Below are 21,305 nucleotides of genomic sequence, written 5' to 3' on the forward strand. Positions count from 1 at the left end.
TTGTCATGGTGAAAAAAAATTTGCAATCAATTCTTAAACGGATTGACATAAATTTTTTGAAAGCCAATCAACATACAACTTCCCTGTCATTATACATTCAACATTCACCAGTCGTCCCACACTATTTGAATCAAAACATCCCCGAGCCATAGGCGAACCACCTCCATGCTAGACTGTTTTTGTAAGATTTCTATCTAAGAGTGCATCACAAGGTCTGCACCAAACTCTTTGTCGTTTTTAAGCCAGGTATTTGACATTTATTCTTATCAGTCCATAACACTAAGTTCCACAATGCCTCACACTTGTTAATATGCAGTTTTGCAAATGCTAAAAGTTCTTTGCTTATACGACTAATGAGGGGTTTACTTTTCTGGAGAAGGTTTATTTAAACCACCTAAATTATTAAACCATTTAAATTAAGTCTTCTCTGTACAGTTCGATAGGAAACATTTAATTTAAGATTTTCAACAATCTGCCTTATTTTATTGTTGAATTTTTTTTAGGTTATTGTTGAATTTTTTTTTTTATTAGTGCAATTAGGATATTGGTTATTGTTGAAGTCTTAATGGGGCGACCTAGTCTTTTCTGATTTTCAGCAGAACCAGTTGTTTCATACTTTATACACATCTTCCTAACACCACTTACTGATATTTGATATTTTTCATCACATTGCTTGTAGTTTAGGCCCTTTTTTCAATCAAAAGTGACCCGAGATCTGATGTCCAATGAATAATTTTGATGATAAACCATTATTATTATTTTAACTTTTTCTAAAAATAAATTCCAAAAAATATAGTTTAAAATGCTTAGTGTTAATAACTTTAACAAAATATTTTTGATGTGTATACTTTTAAGTAAATAGTTATTGACAAAGCATTATATTTCATAATAAAAATGTAGATGTTTCTTACTTTTGTCACATTTATTTTAGACATAAAAACTGTAAGTTAGCAAAGTTCATTTAATAGAGTTACTTTTGCATTGAGTTAAAAAGAGTTATAAATGTTTTTTTTTTCTCTCTGGAATCAAATTTGAAAAAAAACTTGAAACTTTTGCAGTTATATAGATTCTGACGTAAATAATATTGTATATATATATATATATATATATATATATATATATATATATATATATATATATATATATATATATATATATATGTATATAGATATATTATTGAAATATTTTAAAAGAGAAAATACAACTTTATAATGGAACTTGAAGTTTCATGCCATTCGGCAATCATCAGCCATATTATTCCGATGATTGCCGAATGGCATGAAACTTCAAGTTCCATTATAAAGTGGTATTTTCTCTTTTAAAATATTTTAATAATATTATTTGATCTATTTTTTTCAAAAAGATATTGATCACTCTTAAACAGACAAGAGTTGTATTTTCAGCAATATACAACATCTATCTATAAATATATATAGATATATATATATATACACATATATATATATATATATATATATATTTATATATCCAAAATGATAAAATTTTGTATATATATATATATATATACAAAATTATATAATTTTGTATATATATATATATATATACAAAATTATATAATTTTGTATATATATATATATATATTTATATATACAAAATTATTTTTGTATATAAATAAATATATATATATATACATATATGTATATATATATATTTATATATATATATATATATATATATATATATATACAAAATTATATAATTTTGTATATATATATATTATATATATATATTTATATATATAATATATATATATTTATATATACTAAGTTATTTTTGTATATAAATAAATATATATATATATACATATATATATATATATATATATATATATTTATATATATATATATTTATATATATATATATATATATATATATATATATACAAAATTATATAATTTTGTATATATATATATATATATATATATATATATATATATATATATATATATATATATACAGTAAACTTCCGGTTATTGTAACCTCCAAGGGGTATAAGAATTTATTTCGTATAACCTGAAACTCGAATAACTGAATATGCTCTTTTTTGAACATATTGATTTAATTGAAATTTTTCACAACTGCAGGTTCGTACAACTGCATTTCTGCATAACAGAATTTGCATGAGTTTGTTAAAGAAAATTTACAGGAAATAAAAATTGCTTCGAATAAGCAGACAATTTTAATAAGTGCCATTTCGAATAACCGGGAGTTTACTGTATAATAAATAAATAAATATGTATATATATATATATATATATAAATATATATATATACATATATATATATATATATATATATATATATATATATATATATATATATATATATATATATATTTATATATATATATATATAATTTATATAGATAAATAAATTATATATATATATATATATATATATATATATATATATATATATATATATAATTTATTTATCTATATATTTTATATATAATAATAATAATCAATTTATTTAACCATAAAATATGAAAATTTACAATAATATTTATAAACTCACATAAATAAGGTTAGGTGTCACTCATATAGTTAAAAACTAGTCAATGGAGTGATACCTGAACCTATAATTATAAATTATATATATAAATAAGTTATATATATATATGTGTGTTTATATATATATATATATACAAATATATTTATATATATATATATATATCTTTATATATATATATATATATATATATATATATATATATATATATATATATATATATATATTGACTTATATATAGTTACTTTTTAAATTTAATAATAACTATACTAATTTAGTCACATTTTTTTTTTACATTTGCTTTCAGACTACTAATGGTACAAGTTTTGTTTTTTGATTTAGATTCTGTATCTCAATGATATCCTGGCCTATCGATACGATATCCAGTTAATTGTATTTTTATATATTGCATAAATATATATGCAAACACTCACACACATAAATTTTAAAGAAAATATTTATATTTTTATATATATATCTATAAATTGTATATGTTAAGCTTTTTTATATTTATCATTGTATATTACTGTTTGTATTAAAAATTGATTTTGGAAATATTGCAGGGCAGTTCAACTTACAATTTGGTTTTATTTTCCAATTCAATATATATTATAACCACGTTTAATTACGTTTAATAATATTTTGCGATATTTTATACAGCGCATTTAAGCGTTGATTCAACGTTATATTTCAACCTTTACTCGACGTCTTTGAGTCACGTTAAATCGACGTTTTACTAACAACGTTACAAATTCTTGCAAAATAGACTACTTTAACAGCGTTTATGCAACGCTTTTTAGGTAACGTTTTTTCAACGCTAAGTTGCGACGTTTATTCAACGCTTTTTATGTAACGCTTTTTCAACGTTTAGTTGCGACGCTTTTGTAACATCATTTAGTAACGTTTTTTCAACGTAACGCAATAACGTTTAATCAACGTCTATTAAACAACGTTACATATCTTTGCAAAATCGATTACTTTGTCAACGTTTCCGCAACATCTTTTGCGACCGGTTTTCAACGTTGATTCAACGTTGTCATGTTTGCTGGGAGTCCTCTTTCTGTTATGTTAATGAATTGCTCAATATGTGTGTGTATTACATGAAGCTTAGGGGTTTCAGATACTCCAAACTCTTCCTGTAAAGATTTAAAAGACATCTTTAGGTTTTTTAAAACATTCTTATAATTAGAATCTTCAGACACATCAAATTAGAGTCAATGACCTTTGAAAAGTCATGCATGTAATCCAAAAAATCAGACAACTCCATAGGAAGTACTTTCTCCAATCTATCAAGAAATCTTAGAACTTTAGAACACTCATTACCAAGTGTGAACTTTAGAACACTCATTACCAAGTGTGTCACCATGGTATGGTTCGAAGAGAATAGAGTGTCCTGCTAAACAATCCTGAAGTCTTGGCCAAATGTTTTGTAGCTCCTTAAGGACATGATTCAGGAACAACTTAAGATGAAGAGCTGGTGGTGGACTCTTAAAGATCACTAAACTGTTATCAGGATCATTTTTATGAAAGAACAAAGGAGTCGCCACACAGTTAGTATACTCTTTTGCTTTGATCTTTTTACCTCCGGAGGTTATCCAATCCTCTTTGATGTTTACAGTATTCCCGAATGTTCTGAGTTTAGCATCTGTCTGTCAGTCTTCGCTTCCTTTACTATTTGGAGACTCACAATATAAGTGGATATTTTGATGCACATCACATTATTCCAGACACAATATGAATCTTCCTCCTTCCAGTATCTTTTTAATGATTTCCTAAATTAATATTTTTGAACACTTAATAAAAGTTAACACATATGTTAAAAGCAATAGCATGTGAGAATTAAAATTATTTTTACCTGAACCAAAGCCATGAAGCCCTTTTTCCTGGTTACTCTGCTTGAAGATCTGATGAATGTTAAATCATCTGGATCATAAGGTATAAGAGTTAGCTTCAAATGTCCTTTTCCAAAATCAAGACCAAACTTTGAAGCCATCTTTAAGAAAGGCTGTTCCCCTACAATTTAGTATAGAGTATAAATATTCATCAATTAGTTTAAAATAATAAATATGAAATCTCAAAAAAAAAAAAATAATAATAATAACGACCAAAATTGTTATGATTACCTAAGTTATGCTAGTTTAAAAAGGGTTGGATTATTTTTTTCCCATTACAGTCTTGAAATGTAGTTAATTCCTGAGAAAATAACTTTCCAAAGATACCTTTCTGATCATAGCCTTCTTTATACAAGGAACAATACATTTCCATCCCCATTTAAGTCTCAAGTTTTTCAGAACTGAAACAACTTGACGATCGTTCAGCTTAACTTTCTGTTGTATTATAGAGACATTCTCTGCAGTCAGAAATCCCTCAACTATTGTTTCCTCGTTCTCTTCCGGCAATAGTATCAAAGGTTTTCCTCCATTGGGGGACTCAATCGAGATGACTGAATTGCCTGATTCTTTCTTTGTTTTTATTGTTTTGTAACTGATCTGTTCAGCCAGTTTGGGATCAATTTAGGTATTTTGGCTAACTTTTTCTATTTTATTTTACACTTATCTTTGGAGTGGTTTGATCCCCTATAGATACTAACAAAGCAGTGTAAACAGATCCGTGTGGGAAACAATCTTGAATTATAAGATTTATTCTTCTGTTTGTTGACAAATAATTTCCACTGAAGAACATTCAAGCTAGCAATTTTACAAATGTAAAAGAATTACACAAAAAGTTTTTTGGGAAGTTTTTATAGAGGTTCAGATTCATCCAGACACACGGTGTATGATAAATCTGGTTTAAAGTGGTCCTATACCATCAAACTTGTGTCGCTGACGTTTAACCTTAAAACACTTTTTACCGCCTATAATAGAATGCCCAGATGTAAAAAATAAAAAAAAAATAAAAATTTTTTTTTTTACGAGGTTAATAAACCATGTTGGGGCCCGAAATACCCCAATTACTGTTTCCTTAATAACTTTTAAACTATATTTACTTATTAAATAAAATTTTACAAAAGTTTTGTATTACTATGAAGAACAATTTGAAATAAAATCAATAAAATTTATTGAGTAGTTTCTATTTTATAGATAAAAATTTATATCAAAAAGTGACTATAGTTATGTTAGTTCTAAGACCAAAATTTCAAAAAAATTAAAGTAAAAAAACTTTCATTTTAGTTCAGGTTGTATATCAAACTTAAATGAATAACTTGGAAAATTTTTAGGTCAAACTGCAATACCCAATTTTATTCTGGAAACGGTGACTAAAAATAGGAAAAAATTAAAAACTGAGAAAAACAAAAATAAGAAAATAAATAAAAAATAACAAGCATCAAAATAACATCACACATAAAAAAATCAACATCCAGTCATATAAGACTCACAGTCATTTGTGTTTGTCAATAAAATCCTTTCTTTGAAAACTTTTCCTTTCTTTTTATAGGAACTATTTGGCTTCTTGTTTTTTTTATTCTACATATATCTCGTTTTATTCTACATGTATCTCGTTTTATTCTACATGTATCTCGTTTTATTCTATATATATCTCGTTTTATTCTGCATATATCTCGTTTTATTCTACATATATCTCGTTTTATTCTACATATATCTCGTTTTATTCTACATATATCTCGTTTTATTCTACATATACCTCGTTTTATTCTACATATATCTCGTTTTATTCTATATATATCTCGTTTTATTCTACATATATCTCGTTTTATTCTACATGTATCTCGTTTTATTCTACATATATCTCGTTTTATTCTACATATATCTCGTTTTATTCTACATATATCTCGTTTTATTCTACATATATCTCGTTTTGGACCATTTATGCAAAATGAAGCTCCAGGAGTTATGTTTAAAAATTCAAATACATTATGAAGCCCATTAAAACCATCATTAAAATGAATTTTAATTTTAATTATTTTTTGACTGCAATATTGACTTTTATGGCATCGAGACCAAATCATTGCATTAAGTGATTCATTGACAATCTGGGTCATTCCATGCAAACATTTAATCAATAAACTATCAATACTTAGCTCCATAAAAATTGGTTTTAAAACATCTCTAATAACAGCAGGCAGTGACAATTTAGGTTCATAATTTAACCTTCTCACTTCAATTAGTTTTTACCATTTGCACCAACTATTTTTGGTTCTTGGACAATTTAGATGTCTTTGAGCTTTAGTGTCCGACTCACAACAATGAAGCAAAACTGCAATAATGGCTTTTTTCATGCTATAAACTTCAGAGTTTTGTCTGATGGACATACCAAAGTAGTTTTGCAGTAAGTTAATAGCAGATTCAGTTAAGCACCCTTTTCCAACAAGTTTTTTCCCATCTACTAAAATTTGTCCTTTGATACTCTGACCAACACATTCAAGTTTATTAATAACAAAATCTTCACCATATGGCTTACTCTCTACAACTTTAAGAAATGAGCTGCTGTCACCATCTCGAACAAAATTTTTATAGCGCATACCGTTTTGTTGAATTGATCGATGAAAAATTGCTATAGCTCCTTGCATCTCCATTGTGCCTGCTGAGCCCTTAGGTTTATTGAACAGTTATGGCTGCTGTTCCATTTTTAGTATTAATTTGTACCTTTTTTATTATGCTATGATAGGTAAGCGTGACACTTTTTTGAAAGTACTTTATAGTCAATAACCTTATTGTTAGTACAAGATATTGCTGTAACAACACCATCAAGAGATTTGTGACCTCTTTTTTGCCATGTCCACCTAGAGATACAGTACATGCAACAACTTCATCTACATTGTCTTTGCATTTTCTAACTGCATTGATTGTACTTTCATTAGCAGCAGTCATGTATGAATCTAACATTTTGTTGTTAATTTCGTAATAAGCTTTGAGATTTATAGGATCTGTTAAACTTAATATACGCAAAAAGGTCTTAATTGATGCATGTGTTAATTTCTCGAAATGCCATAACACATCTAGTATTTAAAAAGTTTTTGACCACTTTTATTTGGTAAAATAATTTCTTTAGAGGTAAAAATATTTTTACTCCATTGACAATTAGTACAGGAAAGTCTCAGTTTATTTGCTCATCCTTTCTTTTCTGTTGCTAAATTTTGAGTACATAATCCCATTTGATTTCATTCTGGGCAAACTGAATACAAAAATATTGCTTCTGCCAAATTATAATTAAGTCTATTAGCAAATAAGGTATATTCAAATTTGCTTCCTTCACATTATTATTTTTCAATTTTAAACCACTTGCTGAACATGGAGCTTCATTTATAATGATTTCTGAAGAAGGAATTGGATTATTTATTGTTTCTGGTGGAGCAACAACTAATCAATTTCCATGAAATACTCTTTTTAAAGGTTTGTAACCTGACTTTCTTCAACCGATAACAAAATTTTATTTGTAGTGCCAATTTACTAAATTCAAACAAATAAAGCACGAGGTTAATATAGTTTTGGTCTTGCAAAGTATAGCCAAAAAATGAGTTTGAAAGTTGGCAAACTATACTTTAAAAATGCAGTAGTAACATTTTCATACATTTATTTTAGCAGTGGGTAAAAAAGATCGGAGAAAACTTTTTTAATTTTGAAAAAGCCGTTGCTAGAGGCGTAACTACGGAAAACAATTTTCTATTTTTAATGGTATAGGTTCACCAAAAGATCAATAAAAAAAAGCTTGGATTGCCAGTTTCACAGTTTATGTTTATTTAATTCAGAGAAAGTTATACCGAGCAAATGAAGAACATTTATAAAAAATTAGTTAACAAAAAGCGTACATGTTAAAAGAAATTTAGTAGCTTTTTGTAAAGGAATCCAGAACTGAGAAAAAGAAAATTAAGAAACTCATACTTTTTTAGCAGGCTCAGACCAATGAAGTCGTAATATTTTTGTCAGATTATTTTTTGTTCTGTGTTTTTCTCAGTGTTTAACATTTAGCGATTTTGTTAACTTTAAAACATGATATTTCAAAATCAACATAAGCTTTTACGTTGAAATCTTGACAGTATATTTTTTAGTTTTAATGGTGGGAGTGAAACCAAACATATTGTCATTTAGTAGAACTTTTTAAAAGCATTTCCAATGCAAAATACCATCAACGAGTTTAAAATATTAAAATCTTCTGATCTTTTATGCATAATGACTTGGTTTTAGATCAACTCCTGCATTACTTTACAATAAAATGTTTTTAAGTTATTTTAATTTTTCAGATATATTGTTTACAAAATGTCATCAAAATAACATTTATTTTTGTTATAATCGAGGCAAAAAGGCTAGATTAACTACTTTTTAAGTGGAGATTTTTCCAAAGATTTTATTTTAAATGAAAAGAAATCAGAAAATTGTTGTATAATGTCTTGTTCTGAATTTTTTATTAGGTATGTGCCACCTTACGCTTTTAAAAGGTTAAAAGTTTAGCAAAATAATAATAATCAAAGGGATTATATGTTGAATAAGAACAGAAAATTTTTAATTTCATTAAAGGTGCGATAAACATGTTAACATATTTTTTGCAAGTTTTAAATAAAAATGCATAGTTAAAACACATTCTGAATTTGAGAAACGTACGTTAAAAACCTGAGAAAGTTTACCTAAAACTAAAAGTTCTGATTATCCAATGGTTTTATTTACAATGGTTCTATTGTTTACACAAAGCTTTTAAAGACTTTCTAATGATTGTTAACCCTCAAAAAAGTTGTTTTTAATCACAATTCCAATTTTGGTTTACGAGCTTGACATTCGTAAGCGATGCCTACGGCAATAAGGTTACAATTCACTCTGCGACGGTTCAATTCACTCTGCAACGACAATAAGGTTACAATTCACTCTGCGACGGTTCAATTCACTCTGCGACAGTTCAATTCACTCAGCGACGACAATAAGGTTACAATTCACTCTGCGAAGGTTCAATTCACTCTGCGACGGTTCAATTCACTCTGCGACGACAATAAGGTTACAATTCACTCTGCGACGGTTCAATTCACTCTGCGACGACAATAAGGTTACAATTCACTCTGCGACGGTTCAATTCACTCTGCGACGGTTCAATTCACTCTGCGACGACAATAAGGTTACAATTCACTCTGCGACGGTTTTTAAGTGTAAATGAAAAAGTTACTAAAGTTAAAGAAAAGTTATCCAGCGTAAAGATAATACTCGGGAAAATTTCTGCAGACACCAACGACCTTGTCTAACTCATATTGCACCGACGTCTAACTCATCTTGCACCAACGTCTAACTCATCTTGCACCAACGTCTAACTCATCTTGCACCAACGTCTCATATTGTTTATATAAAACAGTATAATGATAAGTTTTTAGTTTACTGTTAGGTTTAGTTTTAATGTTATAACTATTTTAAAAATAAAAAAAATTACGCCGTTTTTTTTAATATAAGCGTAACTTACATGCAGTTTTTTACGCCAGGGTTCTAACCAACGTTATTTTTCATTTTGTTCTTTTTCAGTGTAAATAGTAAAAAGAAGGAAAACCATGAGGATGAGTTTACATCTCTTGATAATTGTATGAATGCAAAAACGGTAAACACAAATGTTTAATTATGCAATAGGGTGGAGTGATTTTCATACTTTTTTGGAAATTCAACTTTAGTAACCCGGGAGTAAGTTCAACAGGGTAAAATATGAGCTCATGAAAAATTTCAGCTATCCAAAATAAAAAATGGCAAGCTTAATCGACTTTGAAAAAATGCGAAAAAACGTAATTTTTCTTAATTTTCACGTTTTTCTGCAATTTATGAAATCATTTAATAGAAATATCAAAACCAGTCAAAAGTTTATTTTTTAAAATAAATTTATTCATAATGAAATGGTCAAATAAATTAATAATAACATATAAAAATTTTATTTAATATAATGGTATATAAGCAATATACGCATTTAAACATTTAATTTATTTTTAGCTAGTTTTATACCTCATTTTAACGCACATCTATTAATATAAAATACAATCAAGTTTTAAACAGCAAACTTAAAATTACTTATATAACTAAACTGTATATGCAAAGTTTAATTATGTAAGTTATTTTTAGTTTTTTAAAGTACAATTAGTGGTAATAAAATAGTCATGGACACCATCACCAAAATCCAAACATGTTTTTAAGTTTTTTTTTTTTAATTGTTCTTAACATTATAAACACTTAAATTCATGAATATAAGATTTCAATTGCCAAAGGGATGAGCATATGTGAAATATTTCTCAAATAAATATCTTGCAAATGTGAGTCGAACACTTTACCACTACCCTACTACTGCATTGGTCCTAAATCCTAAACACACTTTTATATTCCTCGCAATCAAAAAAGTAAAAGCAAGTACATTCATATAAAGATGTTTTATTAACATCAAATGCATAACAAAAATATTTATGAAAAAACCACAATGTTGTTTTTAGTTTCAAAATATGTTCGAATTTCCCTGGATTTTAGTTTGGTCAAAATATATTTATGACGAGCTTCCCTGCCATATACTCGGTGACTAGCCTCTGTAACTAATTTGACAGCGCGTTCTACGCTCTGCGCATGAGAAGGAAATTCAGGTAAGTTCGGAACTTCTTTAGTTGCAATTAGTGCATCGATTTGGTCATCCTTCAACCATATTGTTGATGCCGGTTCACTGCTTTTCTTAAAGTCAATTAATTCTGTCCATGACGTTGCCTGAAAGTTTATGTCAACATTAGCAATATTTGTAACACGGCATTCTTTATCGTTACTTGTCCTGAGTTTTTTAATGACTAGTAACGCCTGTACCCTTATGTTAGAATCTTCATCTCTAAGCATACAATATAAAAAGTTCTCAGGCAATAGACAATATGAATTTTTTTTTTGATTTTTAAAATAAATGTTCTGTATTTCCTCATCTTGCTTTCTTATCTATTCTGCCATTTTAAAGAATATACCTGGAGAATCCATAAATTTAGAAGAACTTATGATAAGAAAACAAATGTATGCATACACTTGTACAATAAAATTCACAAGCCTTACATGCTCAAGACATGGTGCTTCAGTACGAGCATAGAAAGCCATGATTCTAATTGCTAAAGTCAACCATTTTGCGTTGTTTAGTGGACCAATTTTTCTTCTAAAAAATATGGGATTGACAAACGCTTTAGAAATTCCAAGACAATATTCAATAGTCTTTGATCGTGACTTAAATCATTAATTACTTCAATTGGATTATTTAGTATCTCCACTAGAGTATCAATTTTGGTAAACTTCACTTGTGGGTTAAGATGGAAATCTATAGAAACTTGCTTTCCAATAGGTCCTGAAAATTTATTTGGACACTTCGAATTGCCATCAATTATTTTGAATACTTTTCGAAATGGAAGTTCATTGTGATGCAAAGTACATCCAATAAGGTGGATTCTCTTTCTAATTTCTTTTCTAAACATGCAACAATTCCAGTTTTGAAACCTGTATTGACATTTCTATTATCAAGAAGAAGGGCTTGTACTAAATTTAAACTATCATACTCTTTCAGAACATTATATACAATTTCACTTTGAAGCAAACCAGTAGCACCATTTGATGGAAGATTTTTATGAGAGAGATATGAACCATTTTTAAAACTATTTTCATTAGTAAAAGTTAAATGATGTTTATTTTCAGTAACTCTCGACAAGCGAGTTTCTCCATTTTCAACGACATCCTTAAACTGTAAAACATTTTTATCATCTTTAGCATCAACACCCAAACACACCAAGTTACTTAAATTATTATCATGTTGATCACCATATCTTGACATTACTTTCTTCTTTTCTCTATAAAACAACTCAAAGTATTATATTTAGCTAAATATCACATTAAATGGTTTGTAAACAAGCATTTATATCAACTAATAAATAAAGAGATATATTTATATCTGTCTAACTTATATAACGAAATAGTATTTACCTCTCAATTTTGCTTCGATCTACAACTTGATTCCATAATGATTCCATAATCTAGAGGTAGAGCATTTGCTAGTGCAGCTGCAGCACAAGATGAGACATCATACCTACAAATAAGAAACTATGAAATAAATAAACAAAACTAAAAAAGCAAAGTATATTATCTATATGTGATCCCTTAACATTCTATATTCACCCTTTCCTTTCCTACTGGGGATGAGCAATGGTGAAACTTATGATTTATTTTTCACACTTTTAATATAGTATATATAAACTTAATATGTATGAGAATTTTATATACCAGACAGTCTCCATTGCAAATCTATCAAGTTTAATTTAATTATATTGAGAACTTTTTAATGAATTATATTCTTCCCCAGAATCCTTTACCTGTAAAAATACTAGTATTTAAAATATTAAAAAAAACAACTTATATCTCAAGCAGCACACTTTGTAGGGCCAATATTTAAAAATTGTTGAAACAAAGCTGTTTTAGCGTTGCCCCAGTGTGATGTTTGCATAAATATATATATATATATATATATATATATATATATATATATATATATATATATATATATATATATAATATATATATATATATATATATATATATATATATATATATATATATATATATATATATATATATATATTATATATATATATATATTATATATATATATATATATATATATATATATATATATATATATATATATATATATATATATATATATATAAATTAGAAAAAATGCATCTAATTTTTTTCTTTTATTCTATTATTATAGTGAGGAGCCTTCCTGATGAACTTCTTGATGGAGACACAAGTTATTTAAGAAAAATATTAGATAAGTGTTTTTACTAATTTATTATTGCTCTGTTCTTTAAGAACATTGAGTACTCATTTGTAGGTTATTATAACATAATTTATATATATATATATATATATATATATATATATATATATATATATATATATATATATATATATATATATATATATATATATATATATATATATATATATATATATATATGTATATACAAGTATGCATATATATGTTACCAAAACATCTGGATCGGATGCTGAAACTTCAGATATGTGACCAGAATCAATCAATGAGTTATAGGCGTAAAGCATTTTAACATGATCTGTAAGCTCTACTTGACCTAACCTTTCCGGAAAAAATGTACCAGATTTTAAATTAGCCTTTCCTAGCTGATAAATACCTTTAGAACCAATCTTGTTTCTCTGGTCACGAATATATGCCCTGTCTTCAGAAGGGACTTTAAATTAAATTTTTGAAAATAATCAACTACTTCAGTTTGATTGAAGTGAAATCAAAGTATAGTAAAAAATTTTTAGTACAATAATTGCAGATTAAAACAACAAATATTCCAATATATACAATAATATATAAAAAATTTAATCAAATACCTTTCTAGTTTTACAAAGACACAAGATGTGCTCTACTTGACAATTGATGATGCTACACTTAACATCTCTGTCATTACATAAAACAGTTGCGAAATCACAAGTACATGATGAAATATCAAAAAGTTTATCTAAAATCTAATCTTGATACTCCTTACTTTTAGATTTACAACGCCCTCGGTTTATAGATTTTAATCTTTCAAAAAGATTTCTTAATTTTCTTAAGATTGAATTTTTCTGAAGAAGAGGAAGACGTAGGTTTACTTTATTCCACAAAGTACTAAGAGAATTCCCAACCTCTTTTAGTAGATTCTTTCTTGAAATATTTTGGTTATTGTTTTTAGTTAAATAAAAAAACTGAATTACTTGACGAAATGTTGGAAGATCAGCTGAAGGCATTTCTGATGGCAGACCTCCGTATTTTAGACTATTTTCCAAACAAGTTTTCCTGGATTTGCTCTTTTTTTACTATAAATTGCTTTGCTAATTATAAATTATAATTTAAAAATTATCTAAAAACAACAAAACAACGCGCAATGCGCATGCCCACTTTGAAAAAAAAATAATCAAAAAATCGCGGTTTTCCTCTAAAATAGATTAAGCCTAAATAAATGTAGATTTTTGTAAACCAGCCATTTTCCAGGCATTATTAGCAAGTACATGTTATACATTTTATTATTATTTCTCGATAATCTATTTACTCCAGCGTTACTATAGTTCTGATTCCAAAATCACTCCACCCTATTATGCAACTTATGAATTTTTTAAACTTTAAATAAACTTAAAATGATTATGATTAAGATGGCGATAAGTATTTGCTGACCAATTGAAAACATCTTTTTTGTAAACTTAAATGTCTAATACACTGTATAACAGTGAAATAGAAATGAAGGTCTAACTTTTGGATTCTACTGTCTCACATTTCACATCAAAAAAGTTATTACTAAAATTAGTTTATTATTATAAATGATGATTTTTTTTAATAATAAAATGATGATTATTTTTAATAAAACACTGCACCCCCAAGCCAACACTGTAGGTAAATGTACACTCTGTTGGCCATACTAATAAAAAATGCTTGTTTACTTTTACTAAACGTATGTTTACTAAAACAAATTTAAAAACTATTACATATAAATGTTTTTTAATTTGTACTCTGCAAATTTTATTTATATGTATTTTATTGCTAATATATATATTTTAATTTTATTTGAATTTTATTTTGCTTTACAAAGTTGTGATATAAATAATTTTGTTTGAAATATTGCGTTAGTTAAAATAAATAAGAAACGTTCTCGTGCATGTGTAATTATAAATAAAGTATTTATTTATAGAAAGGTGAACTAATAAATTTAAAAAAGATAAATGTATTCGGGTCAAGAAATTTTTTTTTACGAGTCTAATGTTTTTTGAGGTTGTTTTGAACACACAGAACAATTCTGTTTTGACAAAATGACACCGTGTAACTTTATCAATTGTTCGTTAATTGTTGACAACTCTTCGAGCAGATTATTTATAGATGTAGATTCCTCTTTAAAATCTTTGTTAAAAAGTAAATTCATTGGAACATTCGTTTTAATATCGTTTATTTTATTATGTTTATGTCCATTATATATGTAATAAATAAATGGAATAACATCTTTAATGGAAAAGCAAATTGCTACTAATAAAATAATTATCAAAGTATATTTTATGTAATTAATTTTCATAAAGTCGTTGAAGTTTTGCCCAGCTTCTATGTCTATCTAAAAAATAAATTAAAAAACAAACAAACATGGAAAATATTTCAAACTTTTAGCTTAAGTATTATTAAATATGTGAAAGATAAAAAATGAAGTTATAATTAATACTATAGCATACTAAACACTCTAAAAAGAGTCTAAAATTGTAATACCATACATTTGGAATTTTATGATATATTTCTTGCACATTTTCTAAGATGTCTTTTATATTCAAACGTTTTAAACAGTTTAAAGCTTCATCGGGTGGGAATTCATTAAATGGATAATAGTTAGCCATCAAGTTGGTTTCATTACCAAAAGCTATTAAAACTGGCGAAGCAGAATCCAATAGCTTAACGAGAGCAACATTTTCATATAATAACTTATAGTTAATATTTAACAAAACATCGATGTTTATAACTCCATATTCAACATTATTTAAATTTACATCATTAAGTACATCTTCGTAAGAGTAGTACACTACATAAAAAATGTTATTTGCTTAAAATAATATAAATAATATATGTATATATATATATATATATATATATATATATATATATATATATATATATATATATATATATATATATATATATATATATATATATATATATATATATATATATATATATATATATATACATATATATATATATATATATATATATATATATATATATATATATATATATATATATATATATATATATATATATATATATATATATAACAAGCTTCAAACTTCGATATTTGTTTATATGAGGATACTTTGCGAGAATTTACAGTGGTTTGAGCTTAGGAATAACAAAAATTCCAAAACTTTTGTCCCCTTAACATGAAAGCAACAATTTACTGATGTTTATATTATTATTATTATTATTTTTATTATTATATTTTTAACAAAATTTATTTCAAATCTTATTTAATAGTATTGTAGTGTTTAAAAAATATGACGATGTAAAACAAAAAAACCGCTCGTTGTGAGAGTTTGGGTTTGGGAGTTGAAGATAAGTTTTGGGGTTTTGCTACTTCCAAGCTCCAATGAATGCCATATTTTGCAAAGTGTAACTTAAGTACAAAGTTATAGCCTGTTTTCTTACCATTGGTTACATTCATGTTAAAAACCCTAATCACTGCGTCCTGGCTGCTCAGCCGTAATATGAAATATGACAGTAGAAGAAACATGTAGATTTTTAACTTTTACCTCTTTTTAAACTTGAGTTATAATTTTTATTCGCCACGAAAAATTCTATAGAGTTATTCAAAGCAGCAATCTATTCAAAAATAATTTAAATTTAAAATATTCTATATTAATTTTATTTTAGTTTATTAAATATTTTTTTTTATTGGTTTCAACTATAACTTTTTTAATTAAAACAGTTTACATAATAAACGCATAAAAACGGAAAGTTTAAAAATAAAGATTTACTATAAATTAAACGATAAATAAAACAATATATATATTATTATAATATGTTATAATAATATATTATTAGGCAACTAAATAAATTAATTCTACATTTCTCTATTGTGGTTTAAAGCCATGTTAACCCTATGACAAACAAAACAAATAAGTTGTTATGACAACAAAACAAATAAGTTGTTATGACAAACAAAACAAATAAATATAATAATACTTTATATAAATTATTTATAAAGTTGAAACCAAAAATCAAAAAAAAAAAAAAAAAAAGAAGGAAATATATTGTTGTATATATATATATTGTTGTATATATATATATACATACATATATATATATATATATATATATATATATATATATATATATATATATATATATATATATATATATATACAACAATAATTGAATTCATTGATGAACTCGACATCACCAATTCTTTAATGAATTGGACTTCATCCGTTGAATTCATTTATAAATTGGATTTTATCAAACAAATTCATTAATACGAAATGTTTTTACACAAACTATTTTTAAAGTTAAATGGTCTAATGATCTGTTCTTTTTAATAGTTTATTTGTCTAGTTTTCTTAAGTGCCTAGTGATTGAATTTTGATAAACGAGCTACGAGATGGTTTTTCTTAGGTTATATATATATATATAACAATGTTATATAAAATTAGACAGCCAATAAATGCTACCAATGCTTTCATAACATTTATAAAATTGTAGATTTTTAAAAATTCTTTTTGTTTTAGGTGTAGAGTGGGGCTAGTTAAGCATATATTCGGTAAATTAAATCTCAAAAAACATTTTTTATCATCTTTGCATGGCATGGCAAAACATCTGATGAATGAGAGTTAGTGAATTAGAATGGTAACGCAACCCACAACACTAGGTTGTTGGATGGTAGTCGAGTAAAATGCATGGACACTTTTTCTAATTGGACCAAAAAGTGAAAAATAAAACTATTGTTGTTTTTCATTGCTTAATTTCTCTCAGACATTTATAAATTTGTAGCTACGTAATTTAAAAATAAAAACTTTTTAAAATGTTTTTAATTACCTTCTGATCTTGTATACTCAAAAAAGAATTATTTGTCATAACTGAGCTAAACATTCCAGTCAATCCAGAAACGAGAGTAATTCCTATTACCATCCAAATTATCGAAAGAATTCGACCAATTAGCGTTTTTGGAACTATATCACCATATCTAAATATATAAAACACATTTTTTAGAGACACTGTTTGCATTAATAGTTTCTATGCTACCTTTTGTTGTATGATCAAATTAAAAACAAAACTACAATTTTTGTTTTTACCCTCAATAAAACAACTATTTTTTCATCAGGTGTAAAATATAATCAAAAATACAAAACAAAACAAAAAACAAAACAAAAAAAAAATATGGTTAAAAAGTTTTCACACAAAAACCATCGAAAAAGGCATAAGAAAGAACACAGCGTTATTTTGAGACAAAAATAAAAAAGAAGTATGATTAAATTTTTATAAATAATATGGTTTTGATTTTCATTGAATTGAATTTCAGTTTTGTTAAATATCTTTTAAATCTAATTACCATTCAACAAACTATCTTACCCCACTGTTGCCACGGTTACAATAGACCACCATATACCAGTACCAAATCCTTTCACAAAAGTGTTGCTGAAATCATTGTTTTTTTTGCATTCCTATGAAGATGTAATTAATTTTTTTTGAAGTTTTAAAATTTTAAAATAAAAGTATGTTTAATAGTAAAATATATTTTTTTTACTAAAAATATTATCAGCAGATTAAAAATATTATTTGCAGATTAAAAATATTATCAGCAGATTATTATATATTATTAGATATTAGAGCTGCAGAAAGTGTGACTAACTTTTTAACTTAAGTTTTCTTGAAAGTGACTTATAGTTCTTTATAATTCTTGGCTTATAATTCTATATAATTCTTTTTCATACAAACTGTATAAACTTTGAATGGTTTTAAAATGTTTAAAATTATTTGATAAATTGAAAAGAATTTATTTTAGCTGATTATTTTTTGGGGAGACATAATTACCTATGTAAATAGACGTTCTTGCTAACCAGTTAAAAAAATATTTATAGAAATTGATTTAAAATTTGTTTTTCTATAAATACTATATTTACTCAAATAAACTTTATGTATGCAACATAAAAATATTTAGACTAAATTGGATTTCAAAATCTATTATATGGCAGAAATAATTAATCGAATTTCTAGAAGAGTTAGTTAGCTACCCTTTAATTATTTTGATGAGTTATCTTTTAATCTTTTTGAAAAGTTTTAAGTACTTTCTCTTTATGAAGACTTACCTCTTAATCTTTTTGAAAAGCGACCTTATAATTTTATTAAAGAGTTAGTTAGCTACCTATTGATTTGGGAGTGGTTCATTATTAGATAATTTATCATTTTATCTGTAAAATTTGCGGCAAAGGCAAAATGTTTACCTGATTAATGAAAAGCATTAAAATTAAATTAATATTGTATAAATCATTAAGTTAAATTAATATTGTAAAAGTTATTAAAATTACATAAATGTTATATCAATTGTTAAAATTAAACATTAAAATAAGTAAAAGGAGTGCAAATAAAAGTGGTTTTATGTTTAGATTTAAATAAAAGAAACATCATGTTTAAATTTAAATAAAAGAAATAGCATGTTTAGGTTTAAATAAAAGAAAAGGACAACAATACAAAAGTTTTAAAACAATCCATGAATAGCACAATACCCAAATCAAAATAATCTATTTCTATGAATATTTTCAAACATGATTTCTTTATAAGTTTTTATCAAGTAACAACCTTTGACGGAAAAATTGTAGAAGTCAAAAGCTCCATTAGAAACAGGATTTTATGCAAAAACAGATGGTATTTAGGTAAAAGATATCATTTTTGATTTAAAGTTTTATATTAAACTCGTATTAAAAAAAGTTTTTTTTTTTGAAATCAGATTTTTGAGGCATCTCTTAAAACTTAATTTTTTGATGGTTATAAATAATAATTAATTTATATATGCATCCAGAGGCAATTCTACAAATAAAATGAGAGTGTATGGATCTGTTTGTGTGGGTGAATCCTTAAAAAATACCACCTGGCTCCTAAAAAAAAAGCTCCTCAAAACTAAAATTCATCCAACTGAAATGACTCCAATGTCCGACTAACCAACTATGTTGCTCAAGAAACCGACTATAGTTTAAAAATCACCTTCTATGGTGGCGGCTGTCACACCCCAGTTAAATTGCCTCTGAATGCACCCTTATTTTGTGCCATTCCTAATATATCAGTGGAGTTATGTAGATTTATTTACACTTACCTCAATACATTACTCATTATATGTAGAATTAATTATGAGTTTTAACTTTAATTGAGTAATCAAAAATAAAATCCTTTAAGCTTGAAATCTTTCAACCTTAAAGTTTTGAAAATCTTACTGTTAGCCACAAAAGTGTTGAGAAAATCAAAATAAAACCACCAGCATGCAAAGCAATAGAAGTACTTTTTTTAATAGATTCAATAACTTTATTTGTAATTGTTATTTTCTCTTTATTAGTTATAATACCAACACTTGGTGAACGAATAAAAAAGTCTGCCTTCACTTTATAAGTAGACAAAAAATTTCGATCTGGAGTAATTAATAAAGGATACCATATAGCATTGTTTATAGTTATATTTTCTGCACTCTTTAACCCACTAGAGACTTCTTTTACAGTTTTATAGAAGACACTCTGAATAAACGTTTTGTTAGCCAAATGAAATTCAGCTAGCTTCTGGTTAGGGCTACATAACTCAGCTAAGCGATTATACAAAAATGGCAATATACCGTCTAACATATTATTATTATTATAAAATATAAAAGGTTTGATTGGCCAGAAAAACACTTGGTCTGGTACTCTTGCTTCTATCTTGTTTAGAAACAGCAAGACCAAATATAAAGTGCGCATCTTTAAAAATAAGATATTTTTTTCTACGTTTTGAAACTTTATATAATTTGGTTGCTATCAAAATCTCTAAAAATAACATTTTCTTAAAAGGCTATTATGTTCTTGGTTATAATTAATTATATTATATTCTCGATTATGTTCTTAACTTGTTGTTAATAATTAAACAATAATAGTAAACAAACTTAATACTTCAAACAAAATAATAAAATAGTATTATGTAGTAATAATAATTCATAATAAGATAGTAACGTTAGCAGGCATTTATTAATAATTTAATAATACATTTTATGATGTACTAATTAAAAGCTAAATAAGTCTGAAAAATATGAA

At 25.9% G+C, this 21,305-nt stretch overlaps 1 protein-coding gene across 1 annotated transcript; it reads right to left on the reverse strand.

Annotated features, from left to right (window-relative positions):
* Positions 1 to 15,054: 15,054 nt before the first annotated feature.
* Positions 15,055 to 21,026, reverse strand: LOC105846050 (uncharacterized). Its single transcript, XM_065789043.1, has 6 exons — positions 20,466 to 21,026; positions 18,610 to 18,701; positions 18,076 to 18,223; positions 16,794 to 16,863; positions 15,765 to 16,066; positions 15,055 to 15,610 (listed from the first exon to the last, which is right to left on the reverse strand). Exons 1-6 carry the CDS (start codon positions 20,973 to 20,975, stop codon positions 15,257 to 15,259), a joined length of 1,476 nt encoding a protein of 491 aa, XP_065645115.1. The 5' UTR covers positions 20,976 to 21,026; the 3' UTR covers positions 15,055 to 15,256.
* Positions 21,027 to 21,305: the final 279 nt, after the last annotated feature.

The sequence above is a fragment of the Hydra vulgaris genome, chromosome 01 (genome assembly GCF_038396675.1).
Source record: "Hydra vulgaris chromosome 01, alternate assembly HydraT2T_AEP".
NCBI classification, from domain to species: domain Eukaryota; kingdom Metazoa; phylum Cnidaria; class Hydrozoa; order Anthoathecata; family Hydridae; genus Hydra; species Hydra vulgaris.

What these genes read in the sequence shown, in the direction of transcription:
- LOC105846050 (XM_065789043.1), bottom strand. Translation starts at nt 20,975, where the DNA reads ATGCGCACTTTATATTTGGTCTTGCTGTTTCTAAACAAGATAGAAGCA. An exon ending in TGAGTATACAAGATCAGAAG is followed by an intron (nt 16,864 to 18,075) that starts GTAATTAAAAAC and finishes ATTTTTGAATAG; the next exon opens with ATTGCTGCTTTGAATAACTC. An exon ending in TATATCATAAAATTCCAAAT is followed by an intron (nt 15,611 to 15,764) that starts GTATGGTATTAC and finishes TTTATTTTTTAG; the next exon opens with ATAGACATAGAAGCTGGGCA.